Below are 21,889 nucleotides of genomic sequence, written 5' to 3' on the forward strand. Positions count from 1 at the left end.
ATTATTCATATACATATAAAAGAGTAAAATCTCGCACGTCTGAATTATCATTTGTTAATGTTTTATATAGATCATATAGTTTTACGTTAGATAGGAGATACAATTACAAATGCTTCAGAAAGGCTTTGACAATTTTACGTTCTCGGTGCCATTTTGAGGTGAAAAAATGTAAATATACTTACTACCCGATGTAGCTGCAATGGGGAAACAAAATGAAAAGAATTGGTTAAATTTCATTCACATATAATATATATTAAAAACAAAGTGGCATCATTTTGGTAACAAAATCAACTAAGCAATATACATGCAGACAAGTTGATTGTTTGTACTATTTTTATGAATTTAAATTCGGTGGTTTATAATATATACTCTTTTAGTAATTTAAAAAGAAATTGGTCGAGATACAGAACCATCAATCATTGAAGCAAAGGAAAAGTCCGGATGGGGGACTACACAATGACACCCCCCCCCCCCTACTCCGAGCTTTGACCAACACTCGTTTCCATTTTTATCTCTTTTACAGTCAATGTAGGTCTATTAAATTTGTTTAAACATTGGCAGGCTGAGAAGATTCTTTTAATTTTCAATGGCGCGTAGTTTCGGATGTCGCAAATAATATGTACTTTTTTGCAGTACATCGCTTTGTCACTGACAATGTCACATCAAAGAGAAGAATAAGAAGGTACCTAACGCGATTATCTCCACGAATACCGAATTATCGTGGTTCTGACTGAAGTTCAGTTTCCAAGAGGCAAGCAGAGGCAAGAAGATGTGATAGACGATAGGCATATGCCTAATCGCCGTGAGTCGCAGCAAAATGAAAAAAAGAAGAGAAGAAATCGTCTTAAGACAACTGTGAAGTGTTCGCAGTCTATTCGTGGTCTGTTCGTGCTCTGTTCATGGTCTAGCTGTTCATGACCAGTTCGTTGTCTGTTCTTTAGTTTGTTAGCGGTATGTCCGTAAAGTGTTCTTATAGTCTTTTCGTGGTATGTTCATAATTATATGCATAATACTTACGACAAGATGCCTCGTCTTGCGAATCTGGACAGTCATTTCTTCCATCACACAACCAGCTTTGATCAATACACGAACCATCTGCTGTACATGTAAACTTCCCCTGTAGACAAGAAGGCAGAGTGGGCAGATTACCTGTCAAAGATAGGTGAGAAATAGTTTAGTAAAAACAAAAAATACTGTACACTCTTCGTAAGATTTTTATGTCAAATGCTATCTACTATAATGGCTCCGTAGTTAATTGTTTACAATAATTTAATTCCAAATTTCAGCCCCAACGCAACAAGCTCCTTATCCATGACTCTACTGAACCTAACTTAAACCCTAAATGCAACTATAATTCCATCCCTAAATCTTTGACGAATGAATCCTGAAGCGATTGTAGCCAGTGCAAATATCTGGGCCTTGTTTCATAAAATTTATTGCCAATAACAAGTTGCAATAAGCGTTATAAGCTACTAAAATCGTGGCATTTGATTGGGTGAGAGCAAATCTGTCATAGAATTTAATAATTTTGTATTGTTAATAAGTTTTATGAAATAGGCCCTTGGTCACCAAAGTAAAAACGTAGACAGACGTAAGGAGAAAAGAAAGACACAGACAGAGGGAGAGAGAGAAAGAAAGAGAGAGGGGGAGATGAGTAAAGGAGGGAGGGGATGATAGAGAGAGAGAGAGAGAGGGGGAGAGAGAGAGAAAGAGGGAGAGATGAGTAGGAGGGAATAGAGAGAGGGGGAGGGAGGGAGGATAGAGAGAGACAGAGAGAGACATAGAGAGAGACAGAGAGAGAGAGATACAGAGAGAGAGAGAGAGAGAGAGAGAGAGAGATAGAGAGGGGTAGAAAGAAAGAAAGAAAAAGAGAGAGAGAGAGAGATGTGGGGATAGTTAACTCTTACGCTTTGGTGTCGTGATTTCTTCAGTCGGGCTGACCGGTAGACCAGCGCCTGAACGAAGACAATCTGGTGTAAAGCTGACATCGTCCAAACCTATATCACTCTCAGCTGTAAAGCCGACAACTACTTCAAATATTACCTAGAGAGGGAAAGAGAAAAGGGTGATTACAAGTTCATGTGAGTAGCTAGGCATACCTTACTGTATGATTAGATGATTCGAGACATAACGATTCTTCAAAAGTAAAGGACGTGAAATATGGAGGATAGATTAAGGTAGAAAAGGAAATAACAAGACATGCTTTTTTTCATCCTGCAGTAAATTTATAGTTGTTGTCTTTGCTTTTAATTTATAGTCTACAATGCATGCTTTCATGATGTCGTTTCAGATTCACGTGGTTGCAATAAGCCAATAAATGATGTTCTACGCAGGGGCTTTGTCGACTGTTTGCGAAAATTCAATTAAGGAAAAGAAGCATAATAAACCAATAAACAAACACGACAAAAGAATAGAAAAGAGAAATTCTCCATTTGTTTTGATTCCCGGCAAACATCTAAATATTTCTTATTTGGCAAGAAGAATTACAGCTTTTCTGAGATAAACTTTGAAAAGCGGTACCCCCCCCCCCCCCAACGTAATATATAGCAATGCCCGGTCTTTATTATACTCGGATATTTCTTAGCCACCAGAATCTCAGCAAAAATATTGTTGCAATGTCGGGCAAAATACAATAAAACCGGGTACTGTCAGTAACTGTTGAGCTTACTTGGAAATCATTAGAGACTTTGAGCTGTAGATTGGCGTAATTCCACTGTTCTCCGAGTGATTTGTCTTTGCTCCAGAGCTTCTCCAGAGGACCGTTGACTGCTTGTCTGGTATACACATTGAGTGTGCCGATACCCTGGCCTTCCATGTGGTAGAAAAATCGGATCTATAAAATAAAGTAAAGGGAGATCAACAGAAGCATTAAAAAGTGGTAAAAATTTACTTTTAGGAGAAATGTAACCCCCACTTAACTACTTATAGCTATACTTGCGCCCTAATCGGTGTATGTTGGTTCCCCTATGGTCCCTTTTTCTTATGTTAATTGAGAGTTGATTTGATGAGATAACCACCAGTCAGTGACCTTACAGGGTGGTCTAATCCCCCTGGCCGAACTAGTACAGACGGGCTTTAAAAATATTTTTTTTTAGATTTTCTTTTAAAAATGTTAGTTACTTGAAAATAAGTGAAGTTGTTCCTGATTCTCTTTGTAACGTTCAGTTGCAAGAAGATGTTTTTAAGTTCCCTTTGTAAAGTGTTTGTTTCAGAAAGGATGATCTACAAATAAGCGTCTCATTCGCTTTGTAAAGTTTCTATTTTAAGAAAGAAGGTCCAGAAACTGATTCAGTATTGATGAAAGAAGGAATATCTAGAAGAAAACAAATCTGATTCTACTTGAGTCCGGGAAAAAATATAACGGAAAAAAGAACACGATAATAAAAACAGATAGATGTTATAATTTGCACCGACTATATTATAATTGTTTCAGCCTACATCGACACTAATCAATATACACCAACACCTCTATACATTAGTTTTCAATAAAATTTACACTGATTAATTTTGTTCAAATTGGTTCATATTTAAATACTCCCTTCAGATGAACAAGAAACCACTGTGAAGTGGTAATGGTGTCCTTCGATATTACTTTTTTCCCGGGACAATGTATTTCCAACTCCATTAAATAGTATACATACTCGTATGGGATTCGTATCATGAAGCTTTGGAATAGAAACACCGTGTAATGATCATTTCGACATCCGTTCGGCATCCCTATCTATGGCACAATAATGAAATAAAATATTTGTGTCGACAATAATATCGATAGTGATATTCGTTTATCTCGCAATGTATGGTCAACAAGGGATCTAAAAGATCACGATGTTTCGTGCGCCGCTGCACCACTTCGTCAGGTGATAAACTATTTGTTGTTCGAAATTCATGGCATTGATTGCCATCCATTATAATCTATCTTGGATGAGAGCATACCACACAGCTGCCCGTCGTTGTAGCCGCGATAGCAAAGGTAGCCAGTCTTGCTCTTTCCCCGTTCTTCCGTCTTTGGCTAGACTCTGTATAGTAGTACCAACCTAAGTAATATCAATACGAAAAAACAAATTATGATTAATATTAAAAAACCCCACTGCACTACTCATAGCTACTTGCGCCCTCTATAAAGCATACAATGCCTAATCGGTGACTATTGGTCCCCCATGACCCCCTTTTTCTTATTTTAATTGTGAGCAGATTTGATGAGATAACCACCTGTCGGTGACCATGATGGAAGGTCTTATCCCTCCTGGCCAAACTAGTACAGAGGGGCTTTATCAACAGAGTCATAGGGTAGCATGTGTCTACGTTTGCTGTACATTAAAGGTAATACAAAGTTTTGGGAAATTTTGAAAATTGGGTGGATAGTGATTCTTTACAATTTTGATATATATGGATGCCCATGTGGATGTATTATAAGCACTAGAAAATTTAGCCCCTAAACTACTTCTGCTTTCGAGAAAAATTGAATATAAAAATTTACCGGTGCTCCCGGTAAATTTTGATAAATTTCAAATAGCGCCTACGGCCGTACAATGGTAGCTGCGAACATGAAAATCTCAGAATATGTAGTTGTGATATATAATTTCCGAACAGGAACAACTAATCGGTCGATTTTAGTCAAGAAACATTGATTTGTAGCTTAATTTATATCTTGACCTTGAGAGGGAGCTATACAACAAGAGATTTTATTATTTACAATTTCATAACTTTAGACTCGATTTCAACCGCGACAACCATCACTGAATATTGTAGAACCGCATATGCGTCCAATATGTTCATTTGAACCAAATTCATGACCCCATACCAAAACTTTGTATTACCTTTAAGGGAGATGAATGTATTTTTGGTACTCTTAAATAATGTTCCTATATACCTGAGGATACCTGAAAGTGCCAGAAATAATCATTTCATGCATACTGTAGTGAAATATTAAGGAAATTATCACTTTATGGATATTAAAAATTAAAAAAACGAGCTATTTGAACCATACATTTCTTTAAAGTTATAAAACGATTTCACACGCCTTTAAAAAAAGGTTGTTGATTTGATGTATTCACTTCTTCAAGTGTATGACCAGGACTGTCAGGAGGAGGAGGGGGGGGGGGCAAGATTGTAATATGCCGTTATTTTCCTACTTAACTCCCTCTTCTCCTTTTGAATTCCTATGCTAAATTTCCTGTCAGTTCTCCCACTTTTGCAGACTCTCTCCTTGAAAGGGAGGGGGGGGGGAGTCATTTTCCGCCTGAAATCATTCCTTTTTCCATTTGTTCTTTGTTCATGGGGGGGGGGGGGGAGGCTGCCTCCCATTTGGCCCCTAGATATTTACCATCTTGATTGCCTTTAGTGTGGTCAAACTGCGGTCCCGTTCTCCTCCAGTTGTCCGGGGTACCACCTTGTTGCCAAGTCCAGTCAAACTCATCGGTTTTTAGCTGCTCCAATTCATCACACATGCCCTGTTCAAAATCACATTGAATGTAGCCTTGGGACTCTGCGAAATAGAGAGAGATAGATAGACAAGAGGCATACAGAGAGAAGGAGACAGACAGACAGACAGAAAGGGAGAGAAAGAGATAAGGAGGGAGGGAGGGATGGAGAGAGAGAGGGAAATAGACAATCAGACAGACAAATAGATGGCAAAAGAGATAGAGAGAAGTATGAACAGATATTTAATATTTATGAAATGTTTTGTTGACTTCCAATGTGAAGCGCATTTATAAGAATGTGGCATATATTGTGAGAAAAGATCGAGATAAAGATTAAGAGAGGTAAAGACTGACATAAATTATGAGGTTGAGGGAGATAATGAGAAGGAGAAATCGGAGAAAGAGATCGAAACAACTTTTCGGACAGGTTAGCAGGAAAAAAAGACCAAAAATTAGTCATCACAAACCTTTGATTTGTGATTTGCCAACAAGGCTTAAAAACTCAAAATTTTGACCCGAAAATTGTCAGGAGGAGGGGGGAGGTGGTATCACACCCCTCTACACCCGTTTCGCGACGCCCCTGAATCTACTGTTGTCCTACCACAATTAGTTTCATCGGTCATGTCACAGCAATCTAGCTCCATGTCGCAGTGTTGGTCAGCCGGGTAGCACTCCCGGGTGCCACACTGCATCATATCCGAGGGACAGGTGCCGATAGCCACCTGCTCAGTGAAAGCACAGTCCGTGAAGAATAGATCATCCACGGCGAAACCGCTCTCAATAGGAACCTGGAGTTTGTCCTCTGATTCTATCACTACCTGTGAAGGTATAAATGAAAATCAACTTTGTTTGTTTGTTTGTTTGACCTGACTGCTAAGAAAGCATGACTGTGTATGCTTGATAGTAAGCAACCAGGGGACCGACGGCTTTAAGTCCTCTCCGAGGGATTTAGTAATGACGATTGACGCCTTACCAAAGGGCACTAACGCATCCAATTGTTTTCGGACCCGGGACCTGCCGGTTACGAGACCATTGCTCAACCACTTAGCTATCTCAAGGTGAGAGCGCTCAAACTTATTTTTCAATTTGGGGTAAATGAGAAGCAAATAAAATGTTCTAAGATTGAGAGTAATATTTTATCTCACTTGGAAGAAAGTACAACTACAGCTGTATCAAAGATCACAGGAATTGAGGAGAGAAATATATTTATTAACAAAATTAGGGTGGGGGTGTGGGGGCTAAACATACGAACGAGCACAATGCGGTGTCATATTGCCAGTTTAAATTTGTTTAATCGCTCCTGAATAAAATTTCATTTCAAGAGAAGCAATTTTCCTCCACTTTCATGGACTTTCCTTGAATTCCATGATTACGTTTTGTCTGATTGTACTTTCTCTGAAAATTTAGTTTATAAGTCATTAATTTCTTGAACGATGTAATATATATATACTTTTGATTGTTTTGACAAACTGATGTAAAGCGCTGAGAAACATTTGTATTAAACGTTATCATAGAAATATAATATATTTTTACATGCACTTATTATTATTATCGATGTAACAATAGCAGAATATTTCTCCTTACCTGAAAGTTTGCTGAACAGGTACGGATTTGCGAATCCCAGAAGTACCATACATTGTACTGCAATGCGTTGTCTAAAACTTTGGTCACATGATCCTCGCCAGTGTCATCCACAAGTTTTACTTCCAGGTCACCGTATTCCGGGCCGAACATGTAGAACCACATGTTGAAGTGACAACCCCTGGGTGCCAGTTTGTACTGGGGACTGATCAGCCTGGCTTTCTGCCCCGTTCTGGAGGTAGACCCGTCCACATAGATATACCGACCTGGTTGGTGGTCAATTTAGGACACCATGAATATATACACTTTATAAACAAGTCATCATCACTATCATCATCATCATCATCATCATCATCACCATCGTCATCATCATCATCATCATTATCATCATCATTATCATCATCATCATCATCATCACTATCATCATCATCGTCATCATCATCATCATCATCATCACTATCATCATCATCATCATTATCATCATCATTATCATCATTATCATCATTAATAACAACGATGTCATTGTCTTCAACATATGCGATGAGGATCAACTTTACAATGAATATTACTAATTAAAAAATCCTCATCATCATGTTTATCATCGGAATCATCGTCACCGCCGTCATCACTGCCATCAGTATTGTAGTATTTATGATCTCATCAATGTCATCACCACGTTCATCAGCATGATCGTCACTTATAATAATAATAATAATAATAATAATAGTGGGTTCTTGTATAGCGCTCATGTCAGTCAGATTTGACTCTTCTGACGCTCCCGATTATTACCCTGGCTTTAGTACGGCTGTCATACGGCGCTCTAGCATTTCAAGGGATAAATTCCTAACAGGTTCCCATTTACTTCACCTGGGTGAAGTGTGGCAAATGTAGACCAATGTCTTGCCAAAGGACATTAGTGCGGCGGCGGGACTCGAACCGCGGACCGACAGTCCGGCGACGTAACCACTCGACCACAACACCTCTACATAGCAGCATAGTTTCGACACCACCAATAATATCGTCATGAGCATGTCCTAGACATCATCATCGCAGACATTTTCATGCGTATTGACATTGTATAAATACATAACATAACCATCATAATCATAACGACATCGTCATCATTACCATCGACTTCATCACTGTTATCATTAGTAACACTGCCATCATCATCATTATCATCATCATCATTATCATCATGGTCGTCATTACCATCATCATCACCGACATCACTTTGATAAGTAACATTATCATGACGAACAGATCATCATCATCATCATCATCATCATCATCAACAACAACACAGTTATCATCGTCCTCGTCATCATCATCACCATTATCATCATCACTTGCATCGTAATCATCATCACCGTCGTAGTCATCATCATCATCATCATCATCATCATCATCATTATCATCATCATCATCATCATTATCATTATCATCATCATCATCACCGTCGTAGTCATCATCATCATCATAATTATCATCATCATCATCATCATTATCATCATCATCATCATCATCATCATCGTCATCACTTTGATTGATAACATTATCTTGACAAACACATCATCATCGTCATCACCATCACAATTATCATCGTCGTCATCATCACCATCATCATCATCATCACTTGCATCATCTCATCATTGTCGTCCTCGTCATCATCAATCACCATCACATTCACCGTCATTATATACTTTTTAGGTAACATTATCATGATGAACACGACATCATAATAATCATCACAATCATCCTCATCCAGGATCATCATAAGTCTTCCATGTCACCATGGTTACGTACCCTGTGCAGTTTCTGTAGTATGGTCTGTGGCTGGTCCTTTGTAACCTCCAGGGACCGTCCTAGATGTGTAGACGGACCAGTCGATGTCATCCGTATCATCCTGAAGCCATGAACATAGATCTCTCTCAAAGTCACAGCTATCAGCTATACATCAATCGTGAAAAAGATGGTTTAATGATAATAATGATAACAACAACAACAGCTATAATAATGAAAACTACATGATAACAACAACAATAGTGATTATAACGATTTTTTTTTTTGTTGATTTTTTTAAAATATTTTTTTATAGTATTATTCTTTTTATTATTTTTTTTTTAAATTAAATAAATATAATAATAATAATTATAATGATAATGTAAGATTTGTAAGATTTGTCATATTCCCCCCTACGATTAACATCGAATTCTACGACCTTTTGACATGCATAGACCTCCTAAGTACCCGAAGTAACATAGCATTTGCAGAGGTATACTATATGATTATTGTTCGTTCTTCTCCAAACAGAATGAGAATTGCTTGAATTGTTGACATAATCTTCTTCTGGTAAAATAAGATTTGTCGTACATATTAATATGCTTTGAGATTTGGTAATAAACAGATGCTACGCTGGTGTGCTTTGAATGGGGTTTAGGGCGTCAGAACAAATTTACTCGACAAGGTGGCCGAAAATTGCGGACTGGGGTTCTGGGTAACTTTTCAACGAGCAAATAAAAGAAAGAACAGGGAAAATATAGTCACCACTAAATTTTCGGACGAAGCTAACAAAAAAGTAGAATTTCTGCCAACAATTGCAATGTATTTGACATGAATCTTGAGTGAGAAAATATTTGTTAAAGTAAAAATGGAAAGGGAGAAATCTTACGGCAGTCCTTTTCATCCTCGTTATCGTCTTCACAGTCTTGTTTAAAGTCACAATACTTGGCCCGGTCGATACAAGTATTACCATTGCATGGAAGCTCTTCTGGGATACAAAATACTAAAATGTTGAAGCAAAAAGAGAAGAAAGAGATACAAATCAACCTTAATACAAATTGATCAAAATGAACTGGATATTGTCGTACATATTATAGCTAAGAGTTGTACTCTTTAGCCACCCTCCGTAATATTTTGTTTAATTGTATAGCCCACATAAAATACGTAGTTGTGAATAAATTATTTATTTATTAATGACAATAATGTATTGTAAAGTTCATATATCCATCTTTAGAAATGCTCGTCTACAAAATAACGTTAATGAAATACTACAAAGGAAATCAACATTATATGAAGTCAATTGTAGTTAACAACTGCTCTATTTGTACCCCTTAAACTTTGATGTGTTTTTGTTGGTGTGTTTCGTATAAAGTCAAGAATGAAAGGTGGACTGGTTGATTTAGGGCCTTTGCTGAATGTTTTTAGGTGTATACTTTATTACCGTAACGTCACATTCTCAACAATCAAAAATCGAGATAATTATTTTCCACGTACTTAAACAAATTACAAAAACTTGGTAAGGGTATGAATAATTTAGTTGTTAGGACATATTGCATAAAATTGACATTTGACCCCACTAGCCGTGTTGCCCTCCTCCTCTGGCTCCGTCCCTGTTATTTACCTCCATCCGGAGTTGAAACCTCTGGTAGACTATCTGTCCTCGTACAGTCTGGTGTGAAGCTGATATCATCTAAGCCAATATCACTCTCAGCAGTGAAACCCATCACACCTTCAAATACAACCTAAAATGTAAACGCAACCATATCAGAAACATCCGGGATATAATCTTCGTTGGGTCTAGATAGTTAATTTGTGTGTGAAGTATTATCTATTTTCTGTAAACTGTAATTAGTTTATGATGACTTTGACTTTCTGCTGTCTGGAAACTAATTTTTATAAGATTTCTCAGATTGCAAATTGTCATTACCATGTCACTCATTGTGATTGTTTTATATTGGAAACACATGTATTTGTGCATGTTGAATGAACACTTCATAATTTAATATTATCGAATCATTTAAACTTATTTAAACCAAACCATATCTTATCGACACGAGTTTAATCGAAGAAAATTAAATCAAATCAAACCAAAGAAAAACACATTTAAATCAAATCAAATCATATCGAATCCAATGGAATAAAATATAAATAAAATTCACATAACCATATCCGAAATACCTCATATCATATCATCATATCGTATAATATCATTTCGTACCAGATCATATCATATCATAATTATCATAACATACAATTTCATAACATATCAAAACATAGTTATTAAGCAAATAATTACCGTTGGTGAAGGTGATGGGACAAACTATCACTTCCGAGGCGATCTGGATGTAGCTATCTTTTCGAAGCGAAGCTGAGGAAAGATAGCGTATGTTCTGATCGACGAGGAAGTGATAGTTTGCCATCGCCTGAAAACCAAAAGGTGATTATTTACTTTATATTCCACATCTAAAACAATTTAATTACAAAAAGAAGAGGACGTGTATGCATCTACATAAAAGACACCTAGGCCCAAAACTCACACCAAAAAAGTTTAAGTTTAACCCAACCCCTTGAGGGTAAGGTGCGCGCATGTGTTTTCTTTAATTGCGCTCATTGGTAATGCGCGCTTAATTACGCCTGTTTTAGTGCGCGTTTGGATAATCTTCAATGAAAGTGCGTTGCACTGTGTAGATAGTAGTACTATCTACACAGTGTAACAAACTTTTTGCTTCTCCCATCAATAATGGGCGAACTATCTTTCCTCACGTGATTTACTTTTCACCAATCGTAGAGCAAGATTCTTAGTATGTGGGATATAACATATCATATCATATCATATAATATCATATCATATCATAGCTTATATCATATAATATCATATCAAATATCATATAATATCATATCATATATCATATAATATCCATATCACATTACATTATATCGTTTCATTTCTCATCATATCATAACATATCATTTATCATATCATACCATATCATATCATATAATAACATATCACATATCATATATATAATCAAATCAAAGCTAATCAAATCAAATTAAATCGAATCGAATCAAATCAAATCATATCAAACCAAATCGTATCACATCACCTCATATGATATGATATGATATTATACAAATATTGACTGCTCATGAGGATGATGGTGGGAACTATCACTCCAAAGGTGGTGTTTACACCGGCCCTTCTATCACCCCCGAGGCGAAGCCGAGGGGGTGATAGAAGGGCCGGTGTGAACACCACCGAGGGAGTGGTAGTTCCCACCATCATCCGATTACAGAGCAGTCCATATTTGTTTTATATACCTCATCCTTTTTATTGATTCATGATTAGGTCTAGCTGTAGGTCTAGATCTAGCTCTAAAAACAGGAAACGAGATCAAGAGGAATTTACTAACCCAAATAAGAAAAATCCAACATCAAGTCCAAGGCAAGAGTATTGAATTCCTACGCGCTGCGCGTAACCGCGCGATTGCGGTAGCCTAGCAACTCAAAAAATGTGTGTGCGCAACTAAGTCGCGGGAGGGGTTAGGGGTCCTATCCCAGGGTTTGATAGTAGCTATCAATCCCTCTGACGTAATGATACTTGATAGATCGAAATGCTCCTTGACATGTGATATAGTCTTGACCAATCAGTGAATGACAATCTATGTATGAGGTATACATTTCATATCACATCACATCATATCACACCATTAGCATACCATATCAATATCATACCAAATCTAATCATATCAAATCCTGTCACATTATAATCACATCATATAAAGCTAACCTGGAAGTCATTCTGTTCATTCAAATCTAAGTTCGCGTAGTTCCACTGTTCGCCTAATTGCTTATCCTCAGACCAAAGAAGAGTTAAAGGTCCATTGATGGCTGTCCTGGTGTAGACATTTAAAGTCCCGATTCCCTGGCCCTCCATGTGGTAGAAAAATCGAACCTATTGATGATGTGAAAGGTAATACAAAGTTTTGGCATGGGGTCATGAATTCGGTTCAAATAATCATATTGGAAGCATAATGCGATTAAGCAATGTTCAATAATCGTTGTCGCGGTTGAAATCGAGTCTAAAGTGATGAAATTGTAGAAATAATAAACTCTTTATGTTGTATAGCTCCCTCTCAAGACTGATATTACTTTCGCTTTAAAACAACGTTTCTTGACTACAATCGACTAATTTGCTATTCCCGTTTGGAAATTATATATAAAAACTGTATATTCCGAGATTTTCATGGTCGCAGCTATACCATGGAATGGCCTTAAGCACTATTTTAAATATTCGAAATTTACCGGGAGCACCGGTAAATTTTTGATTATTCAATTTGCTCGAAAGCAGAAGTGTTTTAGGGGCTAAATTTTCTAGTGCTTATAATACATCCACAGGGGCATCCAAATATATCAAAATTTTAAAGAATTACTATCCATCCCATTTTCAAAATTTCCCAAAACTTTGCATTACCGGTTAAGGTTTGGAAAATGGATTATCTGTTAGTTAACATTTAACATGTTTAATGTTTAATATAATGTCTCGTTACTCCGGCCCTCCATACATGCAGAGAAGAATGCAATCAATTCATGGTGGTTTGGAGAATGGACATGTGTTTTACAATTAAAGACCCGATTTACTGGCCCTTCATATGGTAATAATAATAATAATAATAATATGCCTTGTTTACCCAGGGTAGATCTCTTAAGTGGTTTAAATATTTGGAGAATGAACGTATCTTGGTTAACATTTAAAGACCCGCTTCCCCATCCCTCCATGTTGACATGGTAAAAGAAACAGTTCTATTTACAGTGTTACGGTTGGAGAATTGATATCGGTTAAAGAAGACTCATTTAAACAAAGTTGTATCGGCATTGGGGTAAATCTGATTTAAAGTGTAACTGGAAGCACTTTAACCATAGTTAAATAAACATTCGATAAAATATTATATATATATATATATATATATATATATATTATATATATATTATATATTATATTCCCGCATCAAAAACGGAATTTGTAGGTGTTTGCAGGAAGTTGGAAAAAAATTACCCCACATTTTCGAGATGTGTACGCACGAACAAAAAATTAAACTTCTGACAACTCGAGTTTGAAAATAATTTCCCATTACGTACACCATTACTAATTGTTTTCCCTCAAAGGATTTTTTCTTCAATCTTCGAAGTACAAGATTATTAACTATATATCCTCGTTTTTATTACCCCCCCCCCTCTTGCGCAACAGTATATCTCAGATAATCTAACACACTCTCTCTCTCTCTCTCTCTCTGCAACATACATGTATCAATATTCTCTTATTTACAAAAAAACAAATAAATCATATAATCATGACATGGAATAGCATAAAATAATTGGCTAAGAAAATCTTCAATCACAAATGTAATAATTTTGCATAGAATGTAATAATAATGATTATTCCCCTTGTAGTCTAAATATTTCTTCAGTGAAAGTATATCAAACGAAATACTTACGGAACATTGTTTTCCAGATGTTATGCCAACGATTGGATAACTGACTATGATAGCTCTGTCTCCATTTCTTCTCCTGTCACTGGACTCAGTGTAAATGTACCAGCCTAGAGTGATAGAATAATGGCAATACAGGTTGATATATTACTTGGTTGGATTGTTTGTTTTACTTGACTGCTGAGAAAGCATGCTTAAACGTAAGCAACCAGGAAACTGACTGCTTAGGTCCTCTCCGAAGGACTTGGTTTTGAGGAGTAATGCCTTACCAAATGGCACTGGCGCAGGGTATTACGAGACCACTGCTCTACCACTGAGCCATCGCGCCTCCTTAGATCGTCAACGTCTATCGAAATCAATAAGGATATGACAGAATGCTATTGGGCACTCAAATTAATGGTCCTTCGATGAGGCATTATTCTACATGGCAGGTTGATATATTAGTTTGTTGGTTTATTTTACTTTACTGCTAAGAAAGCATGCTTCTACATGTACTTCAGCAACCAGGGAACCGACTGCTTTAGGTCCTCTCTGAAGGACTTGAAGATCAATGCCTTACCAAAGGGCACTGGCGCATCAACTTGGTTTCGATCCCGGGACCTCCAGGGTACGGACCACTGCTCTACCACTGATCCATCGCGCCTTCTTAGATAATCAACGTCTATTGATATATATTGTATAAGAATATGACAGAAGGCTATTGGGACTTGTAAAAGCAATGGATCAAATGAAATATGACACACTTGTCACTTTTAGGGATGTCATAGTCTGGGGGTTTGAACACTTGGTTGGAGGAGCACCGGCACGGCACTCAAATTAAAGGTCCTTCGGTGAGGCATTATTCTACATAATTTGGTACCATAAGGAGCGAGAAAAGACCATGGTATAGGATGACGAAATGATGGCGAATGCCATTATCAGAGCCATCTATACACAGAGTTTGGCCAACCCGGTTCGAGTTGGACACAATATGGCTAATACTGCTTTGTTGGGCAAGCAAAAAACAAAAGAATATACGCCATGTTGTGATCTAGTGAAACCAAGTTGGCCAAACTCTAGTTGTAACATGCCCTCACGCTGAGGATAAGGTGGAAATACTCCCAGGGCGTGGAGATGGGGCACACATTGTGTGCGTGAATGAACTGATTACCGATGTCATAATGTTTATTTTTGTAAAAGCACTTCGGAACGTTTTATCGTCTTTTAAAAGCAAAGTAACCGTTCAATTTATTTTACGTGTCCAAGCAAATTTTATAATGTGAATCTCTTAAATAAACTGATATTTCACGGCATCGTCATTGGCGATGAAAGCATTCTATTATCAAACATACTATAATGTGCGGAAAAGGGTCCTATCGGCTTCGCAGTATCAGTCAGGAAGATGATATTATATATATACCATGTATACTCTTTATTTTAAATGCTCTTTTTATATTTTTCAACCTTGCACATATAAAAGTTGTAACTAATGGAACTAGACTCGTACCTTCTGTAGTTCCTGTGGTATGGTCATACTGTGGGCCGGTCCTTCGCCAGTTGTCCGGCGTACCGCCTTGTTGCCATGTCCAGTCAAACTCATCATTCACAAGCTGCTCCCAGTCACAGATGCCATTCTCAAAATCACATTGAGAGTACCCCTGCTGATCTGAAATACATCAATAGTCTCATTTTCATTATTTACATTATCACTGTATCACTGTAGATCTAGATGTGTCGTGGTCGAGTGGATAGGTCATCGAAAGATCCGCGGTTCGACTCCCACCGCGGCACTAACGTCCTTTGGCAAGACATTGATCTGCATTTGCCACACTCAATCCAGGTGATGTAAATGGGTACTTGGCAGGAATTGGCAGGTATATTTGTAAAGCGCTTAGAGACATTTGTATTAAGCGCTATATAAAAATTAAATATTATTATTATCATTATTATTAATATAAATTCCTTGAAATTGAAATGCCAGAGCGTCGTAATGGCAGCACAGCTAAAGCCGGGGAAATAATTTCCAAGTTTGTCAAGGCGCCTTGTATTGAGCATCCCTTAGGGGTGGATATGTACGCATTATAAATGTTGTTATTATTATTATTTTTATATAGGAGGGGTCTACAGATAAACTTTTAATGAAATAAATTCGGTTACATATAATCGGTTTTAGGATCATCCGCTCTCAGAGAGATAAGTTGACATTGGTAGTTGGTACAGAAAAAATAGTGACAAGTTTTCAAACCAAATCAAATCCCAGTTTTCGAGGAAAATAATCTCCTGCTTCAGGGGTGGCTATCTTTAAGTCCTTCTTTAAAGCCACATTGCACTACTACTAGCATCCTCTGTGTAGCAAACAATGCCCAAGCGGTGACCGTTGGTCCCCAATGGTGCCCCTTTTCTTACGTTAATTGAGAGCTGATTTGATGAGATAACCACCTGCCAGTGACCATGCAGGGAGGTATAATACCTTCTGGCTAAACTAGTGCAGACAGGCTTTAAAGATAAAACATTTGAGATTGGGTGAGTGTACCTTTTCCAGAACATCTCTGCTCGTTCGTTAAGCTTCCTCTCATATCGCCATTCATGAGAAATCCACCCCTCCCCCCGCCCATCTATCTACAAACAACTGGGGGTGTTTCTCAAAACTTGTCATCAGTGACAAATGACAGTTTTTGTTATGAGCTACTGAAATCCTTGCTTCTGATTGGTTATCAACAGATTCGTCACTGATTTTTGTCATTTGTCATTGAAAAAAGGCTTTGTGAAACGGGACCCTAGTCCCTTACCACAATTAGATTCGTCAGTCAGATCGCAGCAATCCAGCTCCATGTCACAGTGTCGCTCTATCAGGTAGCATTCCCCTGTGTCGCACTGCCTGTAGCCTAAGGCACACTGGCCAACGGCTACCTGGTCCGGGAATTCACAGTCTGTAAAGGATACATCATCCAGCGCAAAACCACTCTCGACAGGAATCTGGAGTTTGTCTTCTGATTCTATCACAACCTGAAGGGTGAAAATACAGGGGGTGGACAGGATAAGTGTGGGGGGGGGGAGACAAATGTATTTAAAAAGGCTGTTGCACGTTGCATATTATTCTCGAAAATGGTTATATTACATTATCTTACTCAAAATTTCGTTACGGTTGTAGAGGCAGCTGACTTGTTTACTGATTTGGTTCAAATTGTAGGAAAATCATCCGTGTAGCCCACCCATGGAATTACCTATATGTCTAGCAAACCACATCGGTCGTATACCCTAGTATTAAACACAAATATGACACACCCACTTTTGCCACGCCCACCTGTGAACTTTCCTGATCCATCTATCAACGACATAACCTGTGGATTTCGTTCAAATATTGTAGGAAAATCATTTGCTTAGCTCACCTGTGGAATCACCTATATACAATATGTCTAGCAAGCCACATCGGTCGTATACCCTATTTTAAACATAAATATGACACACCCACTTTTGCCACGCCCACCTATGAACTTCCCTGATCCATCTGTCAAGGGCATAACCTGTGGAAACACTGGCAGTTCTCTCATTACCAACTATATGCCCTGACCCATGCCACGCCCATTTTATGCCACGCCCATCCGTCATTCGTGTAAGACCCCACCCAATATGGTTGTACTCACTTGGAAGTTCTTGGTACAGGGTGGAACCTGAGACTGCCAGAAGTACCACTTGTAGTACTGCAACGCATTATCTTGAACTTTGGTCACGTGATTCTCGCCACTGTCATCCAAAAGTTTGACTTCCAGGTCACCGTATTCCGGTCCGAACATGTAGAACCACATGTTGAAGGTACAACTCCGTGGTGCCATCTTGTAAACGGGGCTTATCAGTCTAGCCTTATCTTTGATTCCTGACGTTGTCCCGTCGACGAACAAGTAGTGACCTGGTTCCAAAGAGCATTTTGTAATTAACTTAATATCATGCATTGGCCTTTAGCTAGATCATATCTGTTGTACTTCAATCATATAAATAGAAAACACACCTATAGATAGACCCTCTAGAGCTACTTAGAATAACTCTATCTCTATGACATTCTGATACGAGTATATTCCAAACAAGTGTGAATATACGACATTCAAACTTTGTAATATTAATCGAAGGGTAAATTGATGACATATCTGATTTCATTTCTCAAATCGTTTCATATTGACCGAATACTCGAGAAATCCCCCGAAAAACACCTTTTTTACTTACCTCCTTTGGACATTGTTCTCGCATATTTCTCAAAAACCTGGATGATTCCTAACATCCCCACTATCAATGTCCAAGATTGTTCCGATATGAAAATTATTCATCAGAGGTTTTCTCACCCTCTCTTTCTCTCTTTCTTTCTTTCTTTTTTCTATTTTTTTCTCTTTCTCTCTCTCTCTCTCTCTCTCTCTCTCTCTCCCTCTCTCTCTCTCTCTCTCTCTCTCTCTATATATATATGTATATATATATATATATATATATATATATATATATATATATACTATTTCTTTCTCTTTCTCAGTCTTTTGTTTCTCCCCATCTTCAGCATAATCCGTCTGATTTGAAATTATAGTTGTGCTAACGATAAATTATGTGTAGGCCTATATTATTTAAAACCCAGTTGCTGTCGTTTAAACTCACTTGATCATAATTTGTATCAATACAATATCGTCACATCAGGTACCAACGTAATTTTTCTTTAACCTTTCGAATCACTCATTGTCTTTACCTGCTGACGTTTCTGTGGTATGGTCTGTAACTGGTCCTTTATAATCATGGTATATGGTGTTGACGTCGAACCAGGTCCAGTCAATATCATCGCTCTGGTCCTGGGTCCAGTGACACAGGTCTGAAGTCTCAAAGCCACAATCAACAGCTGCATTTACGAAGCAAAATAATGATTAAAACAAAAAAGATTATTATACCGTAGCTAGATTGGTCAAGTGTGACGTCATCAAAAAACTGTTTTTAGAGTTTCCAAAATTGAACTTCATTTCCGAAAGAGCATCAAAAATAATGTCCAAATGTTGGAACCAATTGAATATGTTAAGTATTGGCTGAGATATGTCTATTCGAATGAATTTATGTCAATAGGAAATCACTGTTATTTTGCTCATGTTCATAATAATTAACATTACATATTCCATTGGTTTTCAATATTTGGACATTATTTGTTATGCTCTTTCAGAAAATGAAGTTCTAATTGAGAAATTTTCAAATTAGATTGTTATGATGTCACAGCTTCGGTACTCTATTATCCCAATGTGTGACAATGGTGTAGCTGAGTGGGCATGGTAAGCCCCCCCCCCCCCCCCCCCCATCGAATGACCAAACAAAAAAGGGAGCAGAACAAAAATACGTAAAGGGAGAGAAAGAGATGGTAGAAAGTTCATGAAGGGAGAGCGGAGAAGGAACGTGAACAAAAGACAATGGGACCCCTTCCGGCTTCCTTTGCTGCTCAATTACCTCGTTGCCTTGCTTTTACTCCGATGCCCCGATGCCCCCGCCGCCCCCCCCCCCCCCCCTCCCACTCCGGGGTCGGAATTTATACCAATGTTTAGAGCATGGGTCAAGCATTCTCAATTTCCTTTTCAAAATTGTCAAATGCTACTATAATGTTTTCTTCCCTTTGTTTGTCAAGCCTAGTGTAGTGCAAATCACTCGACTTCGACAATTGGTTTAGTCTCTATTTTGAAACAGGACTGCCATATATTTCATTACCACAAAACTAAGCGTATCCGTAAATAAGATGACTCTATGCGATCAATTATTTCGGCAAAGGTATGTTTATTACGATTCAGTATCTATAGGAAATTTAATCCCGCTGATTTGTTTTCAATATCTTGAGTTTGAGTTTCTGTTCCTAGAGCGATCAAAGGCCACGAAGTTGGTGATTTACAAAGATAATCTAATCTAAGCAAGCTATTAGCAAAATCTGATAACCACTCAGTTGAAGTGCTGTTTTCATATATCTTCTCCTCAACTGATAAAATTCGCAAATTAATTTTAAGATATAAATATGGTACCTCGTCGGATTCATCGCCGAATCCGCCCACCTCGTAAAGATAGGGTATTATTTATCCAATTACAAAAAATACATTGTTGAAAAATGTGTTTCAATTTCCAATCATTTTAATACACAATTTTACTGCCCAACGGAACTTTGCTTTACTAGCATTTGGTATTTAACTTTACAAACACATATGTTTTATGACATAACACAATTTAAACATTATTAATTGTTTTGAATTCAATTGATTAAGATCATCATAAAAAAAAATACAAAGACATTCCTTGATTAATAAATAAAGACCAGCCGATGACAGAACTACAACAGTCGTTGCTTTTAATTTTTTTTTTTTTGTGCTCAGCATTTCTTGTCAAATAATACTCGAATTGGATGGTTTTAATAGCAATATTCAATGTAGGATACTCGTGTTATAGAGGGTTGACAAGTGCTTTGTATTATCATAGTAATCATATGAGCATAGACAGGGGCAATAAAAGTAACCAATATACAGTTAGAAAATAGAATTAAATTCAAATTTGTGGATGACATGTATCATAAATATACAAATAGCCTTAATACAAAAGAAGGATCAAAACGAGAAATGTTGAATAAACAGACAAAGTGGGATTCGAATCATAGTTGAAACAAACGAACAAAACTAATTGCAGGAAAACAAAGAAGTACAGCAATAAATCAAATGAATGTTTAGTGTTTATATGATTGTCTTTGATATTAAGTTATGGAAATAAACGTACGGCATGTCAATTCATCGGATCCGTCTGTACAGTCTGCCTTGAAGTCACAAACTAGGTCGTCATCTATAAGTGGTCCGCTGGTACATTGAAATGCATCACCTGTAGGAGTATTCAAATTTGAAATCGAATCCTAGCATAATACTGTAGGACTATCATGAAAATAAAACAACAAACAAACCAACAAAAATAAAGCATGATAATCATACATACTTTAAAGATAAAACATTTTCCCCCTTGTTATTCTGCTTGTTTGTCTTTATTTCCTTAACAATATGCTAAATCATGAATACGTATTAAACCATGGATAATCAATTTCATTTGCATTTGAATAACACCGTGCGTTCCTAATCACACGTGTTTCATGATTCATGAGCAGAGGATGAGAAGACCTAAAGTTGAACACAATATATTTATTTAAAAATGTCCGGTGACCCATTTTCTCCAGTATAGGTGAAACTACTCGACCCAGTATACCATGAAGCAGAAATGAAAGCATCTTTTACCTGAATTCAAGTGGAGGATTACTATGGCAACCAAAAAGAGCAGAGCCGAATTCGCCATTATCATCGTCAGCTTTGCAAAACAGATGAATAGTTCACAAAATGTCACTGATAATGACGATGAGCCCTGTGCTATAGTTGTTTGCAATAAATGAATAATGTATATTGATAATTTCGGTAAGCACTAAAATGCAATCAGCTCTTTCTGTGTGTGATTTGAGGTAGGCAAGACGGACAAAGTTTTGTTTGTTTGTTATCGTTTTAGCACCCTGTTGACCCTGTTGATCATCATTTTATCTGATTTGTAGACACCGATAGATGATATCAACTGAAGTAGTACAAAGTTTGTGGATGAAATATATCCCCTTGATTAATATTA

At 37.4% G+C, this 21,889-nt stretch overlaps 1 protein-coding gene across 1 annotated transcript; it reads right to left on the bottom strand.

Annotated features, from left to right (window-relative positions):
• Positions 1–114: 114 nt before the first annotated feature.
• LOC100891043 (MAM and LDL-receptor class A domain-containing protein 1) lies at positions 115–21,623 on the bottom strand. The gene is made up of 19 exons (XM_030997197.1): positions 21,514–21,623; positions 21,011–21,109; positions 18,975–19,121; positions 17,896–18,158; positions 17,041–17,257; positions 15,759–15,917; positions 14,279–14,382; positions 12,574–12,738; positions 10,405–10,525; positions 9,673–9,786; positions 8,808–8,951; positions 7,005–7,267; positions 6,022–6,238; positions 5,324–5,485; positions 3,934–4,034; positions 2,669–2,833; positions 1,908–2,043; positions 1,018–1,149; positions 115–194 (listed from the first exon to the last, which is right to left on the bottom strand). The coding sequence occupies exons 1-19, from the start codon at positions 21,575–21,577 to the stop codon at positions 115–117; spliced, it is 2,853 nt and encodes a 950-aa protein (XP_030853057.1). The 5' UTR covers positions 21,578–21,623.
• Between the last annotated feature and the right edge of the window lie 266 nt (positions 21,624–21,889).

Source organism: Strongylocentrotus purpuratus, unplaced genomic scaffold (genome assembly GCF_000002235.5).
Source record: "Strongylocentrotus purpuratus isolate Spur 01 unplaced genomic scaffold, Spur_5.0 spur5_scaffold_4, whole genome shotgun sequence".
NCBI lineage: Eukaryota > Metazoa > Echinodermata > Echinoidea > Camarodonta > Strongylocentrotidae > Strongylocentrotus > Strongylocentrotus purpuratus.